A 12,036-nucleotide genomic window follows, 5' to 3' on the forward strand; every position below is an offset into this window, starting at 1 on the left:
GGGGGGGGGGGGCATTTCTCCATCCAGATGGTGTGTGCAGCATATCGGGGGGGGGGGCATTTCTCCATCCAGGCAGTGTGTGCAACATATTGGGGGGCATTTCTCCATCCAGATGGTGTGTGCAGCATATTGGGGGGCATTTCTCCATCCAGGCGGTGTGTGCAGCATATTGGGGGGCATTTCTCCATCCAGGCGGTGTGCGCAGCATATCGGGGGGGCATTTCTCCATCCAGATGGTGTGCGCAGCATATTGGGGGGCATTGTTTAATCCAGGTGGTGTGTGCAGCATTTTGGGGGGGGCTTTGCTTCATCCAGGGAGTGTGTGCAGCATATTGGGGGGCATTTCTCCATCCAGGCGGTGTGCGCAGCATATCGGGGGGGCATTTCTCCATCCAGATGGTGTGCGCAGCATATTGGGGGGCATTGTTTAATCCAGGTGGTGTGTGCAGCATTTTGGGGGGGGCTTTGCTTCATCCAGGGAGTGTGTGCAGCATATTGAGGGGCATTTCTCCATCCAGATGGTGTGTGCAGCATATTGGGGGGCATTTCTCCATCCAGGCGGTGTGCGCAGCATATTGGGGGGCATTTCTCCATCCAGGCGGTGTGCGCAGCATATCGGGGGGGCATTTCTCCATCCAGATGGTGTGCGAAGCATATTGGGGGGCATTGTTTAATCCAGGTGGTGTGTGCAGCATTTTGGGGGGGGCTTTGCTTCATCCAGGGAGTGTGTGCAGCATATTGGGGGGCATTTCTCCATCCAGGCGGTGTGCGCAGCATATCGGGGGGGCATTTCTCCATCCAGATGGTGTGCGCAGCATATTGGGGGGCATTGTTTAATCCAGGTGGTGTGTGCAGCATTTTGGGGGGGGCTTTGCTTCATCCAGGGAGTGTGTGCAGCATATTGAGGGGGCATTTCTCCATCCAGGCGGTGTGTGCAGCATATTGGGGGGGGGCATTTCTCCATCCAGGCGGTGTGTGCAGCATATTGGGGGGCATTTCTCCATCCAGGCGGTGTGTGCAGTATATTGGGGGGCATTTCTCCATCCAGGCGGTGTGTGCAGCATATTGGGGGGGGCATTTCTCCATCCAGGCGGTGTGTGCAGCATATTGAGGGGGCATTTCTCCATCCAGGCGGTGTGTGCAGCATATTGGGGGGGCATTTCTCCATCCAGGCGGTGTGTGCAGCATATTGGGGGGGCATTTCTCCATCCAGGCGGTGTGTGCAGCATATTGGGGGGCATTTCTACAGGCGGTGTGTGCAGCATATTGGGGGGCATTTCTCCATCCAGGCGGTGTGTGCAGCATATTGAGGGGGCATTTCTCCATCCAGGCGGTGTGCGCAGCATATTGGGGGGCATTTCTCCATCCAGGCGGTGTGTGCAGCATATTGGGGGGCATTTCTACAGGCGGTGTGTGCAGCATATTGGGGGGCATTTCTCCATCCAGGCGGTGTGTGCAGCATATTGAGGGGGCATTTCTCCATCCAGGCGGTGTGTGCAGCATATTGGGGGACATTTCTACAGGCGGTGTGTGCAGCATATTGGGGGGCATTTCTCCATCCAGGCGGTGTGTGCAGCATATTGGGGGGGCATTTCTCCATCCAGGCGGTGTGTGCAGCATATTGAGGGGGCATTTCTCCATCCAGGCGGTGTGTGCAGCATATTGGGGGGGCATTTCTCCATCCAGGCGGTGTGTGCAGCATATTGAGGGGGCATTTCTCCATCCAGGCGGTGTGCGCAGCATATTGAGGGGGCATTTCTCCATCCAGGCGGTGTGTGCAGCATATCGGGGGGGCATTTCTCCATCCAGATGGTGTGCGCAGCATATTGGGGGGCATTGTTTAATCCAGGTGGTGTGTGCAGCATTTTGGGGGGGGCTTTGCTTCATCCAGGGAGTGTGTGCAGCATATTGGGGGGCATTTCTCCATCCAGGCGGTGTGCGCAGCATATCGGGGGGGCATTTCTCCATCCAGATGGTGTGCGCAGCATATTGGGGGGCATTGTTTAATCCAGGTGGTGTGTGCAGCATTTTGGGGGGGGCTTTGCTTCATCCAGGGAGTGTGTGCAGCATATTGAGGGGGCATTTCTCCATCCAGGCGGTGTGTGCAGCATATTGGGGGGGGCATTTCTCCATCCAGGCGGTGTGTGCAGCATATTGAGGGGGCATTTCTCCATCCAGGCGGTGTGTGCAGTATATTGGGGGGCATTTCTCCATCCAGGCGGTGTGTGCAGCATATTGGGGGGGGCATTTCTCCATCCAGGCGGTGTGTGCAGCATATTGAGGGGGCATTTCTCCATCCAGGCGGTGTGTGCAGCATATTGGGGGGGCATTTCTCCATCCAGGCGGTGTGTGCAGCATATTGGGGGGGCATTTCTCCATCCAGGCGGTGTGTGCAGCATATTGGGGGGCATTTCTACAGGCGGTGTGTGCAGCATATTGGGGGGCATTTCTCCATCCAGGCGGTGTGCGCAGCATATTGAGGGGGCATTTCTCCATCCAGGCGGTGTGCGCAGCATATTGGGGGGCATTTCTCCATCCAGGCGGTGTGTGCAGCATATTGGGGGGCATTTCTACAGGCGGTGTGTGCAGCATATTGGGGGGCATTTCTCCATCCAGGCGGTGTGTGCAGCATATTGGGGGGGCATTTCTCCATCCAGGCGGTGTGTGCAGCATATTGAGGGGGCATTTCTCCATCCAGGCGGTGTGTGCAGCATATTGGGGGGGCATTTCTCCATCCAGGCGGTGTGTGCAGCATATTGAGGGGGCATTTCTCCATCCAGGCTAGTGTGCGCAGCATATTGAGGGGGCATTTCTCCATCCAGGCGGTGTTCGCAGCATATTGGGGGGGCATTTCTCCATCCAGGCGGTGTGTGCAGCATATTGGGGGGGCATTTCTCCATCCAGGCGGTGTGCGCAGCATATTGGGGGGCATTTCTCCATCCAGGTGGTGTGTGCAGCATATTGGGGGGCATTTCTCCATCCAGGCGGTGTGCGCAGCATATTGAGGGGGCATTTCTCCATCCAGGCGGTGTGTGCAGCATATTGGGGGGGCATTTCTCCATCCAGGCGGTGTGCGCTGCACATTGGGGGGCATTGTTTAATCCAGGTGGTGTGTGCAGCATTTTGGGGGGGCTTTGCTTCATCCAGGGAGTGTGTGCAGCATTTGGGGGGGGCTTTGCTTCATCCAGGGATTGTGATGGGCATAGTGAGTTCATGGAAGTTTTTATTTTTTGTCACAAGTGAGCGGAAATCGATTATTTTTTTTATTTTATTTTTTACAAAGTCTCATATTCCACTAACTTGTGACAAAATAAAATTTTACATGAACTCGCCATACCCCTCACGGAATACCTTGGGTGTCTTCTTTCCAAAATGGGGTCAAAAAATTTTTTGGACACTGCGGTGGGGCAGGTGTGGGCGAATGCACGTGTGGGCGACCGATCAGGCCTGATCGGGCAAACACTGCGTTTTGGGTGGAGGGCGAGCTAAGGTGACACTAATACTATTATAGATCTGACTGTGATCAGTTCTGATCACTTACAGATACTATAAATGTACAAATGCTGATTAGCGCTACGCTAATCAGCGATTCAGTGACCGCGGTGCGGTGGGCTGGGCGCTAACGGAAGCTAACTACCTACCAAAGGGGGCCTAAACTGAGCTAAACCTAAAAGTCAATACTATTGAAAAAAAAAAAGTGACAGTTTACACTGATCACTTTTTTCCCTTTCACTAGTGATTGACAGGTGATTGAAAGGGGTGATCAAGGGGTTAATTGGGGTGATCTGGGGCTAAGTGTACTGTGCTTGGTGTACTCACTGTTACATGTGCTCTCTGCAGGGTCCAACCGACGAAAAGGACCCAGCAGAGAGCACAGAAGCCATTTAACACATTATATTTATAAAAAAATTTAAAATCACCAACCTGCCAGGGTTGGTGACCAACTTTTTCTGCGCCCTTTACCGGCGCGAACTGCGCATGCGCGTGCCGCATCTATGCGTCATCTCGCGTCTTGCGAGATGACGCTTAGATGCGTCCACCCAGGATAACCCGACCGCCCGCCGAACGCATCTTTGCGTTAGGCGGTTGTGGAGCGTAGCCATCATCGACCCCTTCATCTCCCTCGTATCCCACAGGAGAACAGGCTCATCGCAGTTGGCAATCAAGAAAAAATTTAATGTTAGACTGAATAACTATAGACACAGCAGTCGGTCACAATTACACAATTATTCTAAAAGGAACAGGGAATACAGTATTCAAGGCAAGGGATTCAACATGGGGATCTGAAAAGCACAAAGGTATTAAAGGGAACCTGTCACCAGGATTTGATGTATAGAGCTAAGGACATGGGTTGCTAGATGTCCGCTAGCACATTTGCAATACCCAGTCCCCATAGCTCTAATGCCCCCCAATATGCTGCACACACCGCCTGGATGGAGAAATGCCCCCCAATATGCTGCACACACCGCCTGGATGGAGAAATGCCCCCCAATATGCTGCACACACCGCCTGGATGGAGAAATGCCCCCCAATATGCTGCGCACACCGCCTGGATGGAGAAATGCCCCCCAATATGCTGCACACACCGCCTGGATGGAGAAATGCCCCCCAATATGCTGCACACACCGCCTGGATGGAGAAATGCCCCCCAATATGCTGCACACACTCCCTGGATGGAGAAATGCCCCCCAATATGCTGCGCACACTCCCTGGATGGAGAAATGCCCCCCAATATGCTGCGCACACCGCCTGGATGGAGAAATGCCCCCCAATATGCTGCACACACCGCCTGGATGGAGAAATGCCCCCCAATATGCTGCACACACCGCCTGGATGAAGCAATGCCCCCCAATATGCTGCGTACACCGCCTAGTTGGTAAAATGCCCCCCATGATGCTGAACACACCATCTGGATGGAGAAATGCCCCCCAGATATGCTGCACACACCATCTGGATGGAGAAATGCCCCCCCCAATATGCTGCGCACACCGCCTGTAGAAATGCCCCCCCAATATGCTGCACACACCGCCTGGATGGAGAAATGCCCCCCCAATATGCTGCACGCACCGCCTGGACGGAGAAATGCCCCCCAATATGCTGCGCACACCGCCTGTAGAAATGCCCCCCCAATATGCTGCGCACACCACCTGTAGAAATGCCCCCCCAATATGCTGCACACACCGCCTGTAGAAATGCCAATATGCTGCACACACCGCCTAGTTGGTGAAATGCCCCCCAATATGCTGCGCACACCTGGTGGAGTACACAATGCCCCCCAAATATGCTGCATCCCCCTTTGAAGCATTGTCCCCCAAAATGCTGCACACCCCACATGTATTAATCATTGCCCCCTGTCCCCCAAAATGCTGCACACCCCACCTGTTTTAATCATTGCCCCCCAATATGCTGCAACCACCCCCCCTGCTAGAAGCCAGCCAGCAATTAATATAATCTAATGAGCGCTGTGTACTGTGGAAAATCCGCGCGTGCGCAGTGTCAGGGTAAGGAGATTTTTTACATGTCGAAACAGACTGTGAAATCTCCTTAACCCTGAAGGCGCACGCGCGGTATTCTCGCGCGCACCCAGGAATCGGCGCGCACTGTATCTTGAACTCACTAAGTTCCTGGTCGCCCGTTGTACTGCGCAAGCGCAGCGGCGCACACCCCCCGACACACCCCCGGAAGTCACGTGGGGTAAGGTTTTCTTTCAGGGTAAGGTTTTTACTCAGAACGCCGGTGTTCTGCCAGATTTCTATAGCTTGCCGAAAGTCTATAGCGGAAGTGACGTGATGCGCTGCGCAAGCGCCCTCCCACAAATCATCCGAATCATCGCCTTAAAGTGACAGTCACCTCCAGTAAAATACAGCATCTACATGAATTTGTACCCTCGCGGGCTCGCTTCGCTCGCTGCGCTCGGCATTTAGTAAAACTAACTCTGTGCCGCCATTGATAGTAAAGAAGGAAACGGATGGTAAAGAAAGAGACTATCCATCTCTTTCTTTACCATCCGTTTCCTCCTTTACTATCAATGGCGGCATAGAGCTAGTTTTACTAAATGCCTAGCGCAGCGAGGCCGAGCCCGATGCGTGGCGAGCGTACAAATTCATGTAGATTAATGGAGATGACTGTCACTTTAAGAAATCTATACCCTTAAGTCTGCGCACGCGCGGTGTGCGAACTACTCCAGTGGAGGCAGCAGGAATGCTTCGCTGAAGTACGCTTGTGCAGCGCACCACGTCACTTCCGCTATAGACTTTCGGCAAGCTATAGAAATCTGGCAGAACAGGGGCGTATCGATGTGCTCGGCTCTCCATTCAGCAGATTCTCTGCACGCTCTCCTCTCCTGTCTGTCTTCGCATCGCTCGACCTATCGATTATCTGTTTATGTCAATGCCCATCGACCAGTTCGTCGCTCCACTACCCCGCCTCCTGCTTTCTGTCCAATCTGGCGCCATTTTAGTCGGCGGGAGCTGAAGGGGGAGGTGTCAGCAGAGCGCGGGTAAATCAGGAGGGGACGGCAGCAGTGGCTGAGGACGGCGGTGCTCGTGGGCCCCGAGAGGAGTGTGTTGCCTCCCCGGTCTTGTTGATGTAAGGACTGGTGAGGGGGATTGGGGACCCCCCCCCCCCCCTTTAGCCCCCCGCGGGGCTGTAGTTGTGGGGAGTTTGGTGTCATGGACTCAGGTGTTTGTGTGTGGTAAAGAGGTTCTGCAGCAGCTGCGGTGGGGGTGGTAAGAGGTATGCCTATGGAGCACCAATGACCAGGGTTTAAATGTAGGACTACAACTCTCAGCATGCCCAGACAGCTTAATCCATTGAAGTGCAGTTGATTGGTTTCATGTGACTACTTAAGGGGATGTCTATATTGGGATATATGGCTGCCGTAGACGGGGTGACCGGCTGATTATTACCCAGGTTGTCATGTGACAGCTGACTCAGGACATCCCCTTTAACTGGACACTGCTATCAGTAGCTCCTCCATGATGTGGCGCGCTTCTCCTGCGCTGTATTTCTGGCCTCAGCGCTGACACTGCTCCCTTTCCTTCCTTACGGGTCCCTCCCTTCTAATGTCACCGTGGTAGAGTATGTGGTGTTTTTTTTTTTTTTTTTTGTCATTTGGTAACCCGAAAATTATGTGGTTGGCGGGTCCGTTCCCTTTAAGAGTGTATCCTCTGACCTCTGTTTGGTTTGCGCCCCGTCCGTGTTTTTCTTTGCAGGACACATGGCTGCGTTCACAGTAGCGTTAAGAAATCGGGAAGTTCATCGGATCTGGGATAGCCAGATAATGCCGTGGACCGCTGGATCCCTGTTGACTTCAGTGGGAATCGACTAGTTTCCAGTAGAAATGCCGGCTAAGATTTTGTTCAGCTGAAAAGTGGTCGTTGTGCTGGAAACTGTCCGAATATCGTTGTAATCAGTGGGTATTTGACAGTTCCCGGCTATGCCGGATCTGTTGCAGTCTGGCAGGCTGTCCCTCTGCTGGGTTTCTTAAAGGGGATCTATGGCCTTTAACTATTGATGACCTATCCCCAGGATAGGTCATCAGTATCAGATTGGCGGGAGCCTGACACCCGGCACCCCTGCCGATCAGCTGTCTGAGGAGATGGTGCCCGCAGTCTCTCTCTCTTCCTGCTTACCGTTGCTGTCTATGGCAAAGACCGTAGACATACAGCAGCGCACAGGAAGAGACATGGCACCTGTGCACTGCACGCGCCGTCTCCTCATACAGATGATCGGCACGGGTGCCAAGTGTCGGACCCCCGCCGATCTGATATTGATGACCTATTCTGAAGATAGGTCATTAATAATAAAAGGCCGGAGAACCCCTTTAATTCTACTGTGTAGTCTGCCGTGCTGTCCTGCAAAAAAGCGTGCACAGACAGAAAGCTGGTGAAATGGAGGCAAAGTCTGTATGTGCGACGTGGATACTAACGCTGCGTTTTTTGTTGTTGCCAGGGGTTCTCTCAGCCGAAGCCTTGCCAATTAGCCGACTGTTGGAGGAGCTGCCCTCTAGGTGGACAACCTTCTCATAGGAGCTCTCCAGGTAGCGTGTGTTCAGAGGGTGGACCGCATGTGTTTTGTGGCCTTCAAATCGTGGATTGACAGCACACAGATCCCGACCATGTGCTCGCCACTTTTCTCCCTTTTTTTTTTTTTTTTTTTTTTTTTAAACTGCTCTAGAAAAGTCCTATCCTTGTCCTCCAAAAACGGACAAGCCTAGAACATGTTGTTCATTCTTTCTTGTGGGGCCGCGCATCAAAAGCGCAGACTCTGTGCTGTCTCTACCTTTTGCGGCAAAAAATGTGTATTGGATGTGGACTGAACGTGCAGTCCTGCGCGTGAGCCCCAAGATTACAGCTCTGTCTCAAAGGCGGCAGAATATGGACAACATAGCTGTATGGCCGTACCAGTACATGGACATCTGGGCACCTGTGGAGCATGTCTGCTTCGTGGTCAGATGTTGTAGTCCCTGACATTTCCATTTGACTGAATTAATCTAGTTTAGGTATTTTTTTTAAAGGGATAGTGCACCTTTGGGGAGTTTTTGGCAAATCCCCCTTTCCTTTGGCAGATCTACCAAGTGAAGCATACTTACCTGCTAGCTCCCGGCTCCTTCTATTCCCGGCGTTGGCTCCTTTTGCCCGGCTCCCAGGATGTAAACTTATATTTTGGCACCACTGCAGCCAATCACTGGCACAGCTCCCCTTGCCGCATATCAAATGGTTAGGTGATGTAATTCGAGCGGTCACCAGTGCGACCGATGATTGGCTGCAATGGCCTCAAAGCGCAGGTTTACATCCGAGGAGCTGGGAACCCCCCCCCCCCAAAAAAAAGGTGCACAACTTCTTTAAGTTACTACTGAACTTTCACATCTGCCTTGTAGCTTCAGTCTCTGCGCAGCTTTGGATCTCTTATAGTTGATGCCACCAGTGCCTCATGAAGCACCTGTCATTTTGAAAGGAAGGGAAAGCGCTACAAACAGGGCTGACTATTCCTCTTATCAGATTTGGTGTAATTTGTGATGGAGACAAATGTGACAATAAGGCTTCATGCACATGACCGTTCCATTTTTTGCGGTCCGCAAAACACAGAAGCCGCCCATGTGCCTTCCGCAATTAACGGAACAGGCGGCCCATTGTAGAAATGCCTATTCTTGTCCGCAAAACGGACAAGAATAGGACATGGTGTTGTGTGTTGTTTTTTTTTTTTTTTTTCAGTGCCAGGGAACGGAGCAATGGATGCGGACAGCACACGGATGCGGCCTCATTGAAGTGGATAGGTCTGCACCCGAGCCGCAAAAACTGCGGCTCAGATGCGGACCAGAACAACGGTTGTGTGCATGAGGGCTAAGCCTGATGTGTGTTGTTGTTTTTTCTCGCCCATTTTCCTTGGGGGACACAGACCTTGGGTATAGCTCAGCTCCCTAGGAGGCGTGACACTAAGTAAAACTGTTAAGCCCCTCCTCCATCAGCTATACCCTCAGCCTGGAGATAGAGGCTACCAGTTTTAGCTTAGTGTCCAAGGAGGCAAGACACCCCCTGCTACTGCAGGGCTGTTTTCTCCTTGTTTTATTTTTTTTCTTCTAATTTTGTTATTTTATTTTTCCTAGGGATACCAGAGACGCATTCGACCTCTCTGCTCTCCCGGGGTTGAGCTGCGCCAGTGCCAATTTATCTGCACTGCTGCCTCCCCCACAGAAGCAATAGGAGGATCTGGGCAGCAATGGCTCCCCTACATCCTGCCAGCTAGGGGGTCGCCCGCACGCCAAGCCCCTCTTCCAGCTTCCTGCCACTGCGGTGCCAGTGGCTGAAGGGGCGACCCTGCTGGAAGGAACCGAGGGTGAAGACGTCGGTGGTAAGATGGCTATTGCAGCCCATACCCCGTCCCTATCTGACAGCATCTACCCCTCTGGGTATGGGGGGCACCCGTGGTCGCTCGTTCTGAGCGTTCTAGAGACTCTCCCCAGCTCCCTGACAGGAAGCTCCTCAGATGTATATCACCCCCACGCCGTTTCCCCCACGCTGTTTCTATCAGGGCATGTTCTCTCTCCCTTCCTGCTGCCGCCGCTCCGTTCCTGAACGGGGGGCGGGGCTTAGCCCGACATCAGGCTGATCGGGCTCGGCGGGGCTCGGGACATGGTGGCAGTAAGGTCACCCACCTGGACATATCGCCGCGTTTTAAGGGCCTGCAGGCCTTTTATTTCTGGCATGTTTTCTCTTAACACTGCGAGTTTTCGGCAGCATGGGGCGCGTCTTACACGCGTGCGCGCGTCACACTGGTTCCCTGCCTCCCAGCGAATCTTCCAGGGCCCGGCTTACCCAGAAACGTTCAAGGGTTGAGCGCACATCTTCTCCAGATGCTTCGCTCTCTCCGCCGTGCGTGCGAGCTCAGTCAAGTCTATCCTCTCACAGGGATATGCCTTCTGAGGGAGAACTGGCGGATTCGGACGTGGACATGGACTCAGAGCTTCCGTCCAAATTGTCGTCCGTGGTGGGGCATCTTATCACTAGCATCCGTGATACCTTTCAGATACACGTCCCGCACCTTTCAGAGGGCGATTCTGTCGGCCTGGGTACCGCCCTCCGGTTCCTTCCTGGGACCTGAATGTGGTGCTCTCGGCGCTCCAATCTGCCCCCTTCGAGCCTTTGCGGGAGGTCTCCCTTCGCCTTCTGTCCTGCAAGGTCATCTTTCTTGTGGCCATCACCTCTCTCCGACGGGTGTCGGAGTTAGCGGCTCTTTCTTGCTCCGATCCCTTCCTGGTCTTCCACCAGGATAAGGTTGTGCTTCGGCCTGTCCCGACCTTCCTGCCAAAGGTGGTCTCCGCCTTTCACATCAATGAGGACATCGTCCTTCCGTCGCTCTGTCCCTCTCCTTCCCACCCCAGAGAACGGGAACTGCACCTTCTGGACGTGGTCAGGGCGTTGAGAATTTACTTGGAGGTCACCGGATCCTTTCGGCGCACGGATTCCCTGTTTGTGGTTCCGGAGGGTTCGCGCAAGGGTTTGGCGGTCTCCAAGGTGGTCATTGCCCGTTTCAATAAACTGGCGGTGTCGGAGGCTTATCGAGCCAAGGGCAGGGCTCCGCCTTTCGGCGTCACTGCTCATTCCACCAGAGCAGTCGGGGCTTCCTGGGCGCAGAGGCATCGGGCCTCGGCTGAGCAGTTGTGCAAAGCAGCCACTTGGTCCTCTTTGCACACTTTCACGAGGTTCTATAGAGTGCATACGCATGCATCAGCGGATGCTGCTTTGGGCCGCCTGGTTTTGCAGGCTGCGGTTTCCTGATGCTCCGGTGGTGCTCCGCCTTGGGTTGTGGTCCCTCCCTTCTTGGACTGCTCTTGAACGTCCCAAGGTCTGTGTCCCCCAAGGAAAATGGGCGAGAAAAGGAGATTTTTGTATAACTTACCAGTTAAATCTCTTTCTCGCTCTTCCTTGGGGGACACAGCACCCACCCTTCTGTGTTTTGGTTGTAGGGTTATGGTCTGGCGCCCCGTTGGGTTGCTGGCTGTTGTTTCCATTGTTGGTTGTTATCCTTTCACTACTTGGACACGCAACTGGTAGCCTCTATCTCCAGGCTGAGGGTATAGCTGATGGAGGAGGGGCTTAACAGTTTTACTTAGTGTCACGCCTCCTAGGGAGCTGAGCTATACCCAAGGTCTGTGTCCCCCAAGGAAGAGCGAGAAAGAGATTTAACTGGTAAGTTATACAAAAATCTCCTTTTTTTAACTAAAGTTTGTAGATATTTAATTTTTTTTTTTTTTTTTTTTTTACCCCCCTCCCCCCATAGATTTCAGAAAAAATGGCTGCTGTTTTAGATGATTCACAATTGGTGCCTTTACTGGAGACTTTAGAGGACTCCTCTACCTCACACACAGAAAAGACTGATGCCTACCTCTCCACTGCCAAGTGAGTGACCAGTTACTGAATTGAATGTAAACTTGTCCGTGGAATCACTAGTGCCAATGTACTGTGATTGCCCATATTGCCTCCTATATGGGTTTGATTAATTTTTCCATCATGTTACACACTGCTTGTATCCAGG

General features: G+C 53.0%; 1 protein-coding gene across 4 annotated transcripts in view; it reads left to right on the plus strand.

The window, feature by feature from the left end:
- Nucleotides 1–6,263: 6,263 nt before the first annotated feature.
- The window catches only part of RIF1 (replication timing regulatory factor 1), a 54,961-nt gene continuing 49,188 nt past the window's right edge, over nt 6,264–12,036 (plus strand). For 2 of the 4 annotated variants that reach the window (XM_044302929.1, XM_044302932.1), the window contains exons 1-3: nt 6,264–6,588; nt 7,954–8,041; nt 11,782–11,900. In XM_044302929.1, coding sequence (XP_044158864.1) covers nt 11,794–11,900 — 107 coding nt within the window. In that variant the 5' untranslated portion in view covers nt 6,264–6,588; nt 7,954–8,041; nt 11,782–11,793. The remainder of the gene's footprint in view (nt 6,589–7,953; nt 8,042–11,781; nt 11,901–12,036) is intronic. The other 2 variants (XM_044302930.1, XM_044302931.1) reach the window with 2 other exon arrangements.

Source organism: Bufo gargarizans, chromosome 8 (assembly GCF_014858855.1).
Source record: "Bufo gargarizans isolate SCDJY-AF-19 chromosome 8, ASM1485885v1, whole genome shotgun sequence".
In the NCBI taxonomy this organism is placed as follows: domain Eukaryota; kingdom Metazoa; phylum Chordata; class Amphibia; order Anura; family Bufonidae; genus Bufo; species Bufo gargarizans.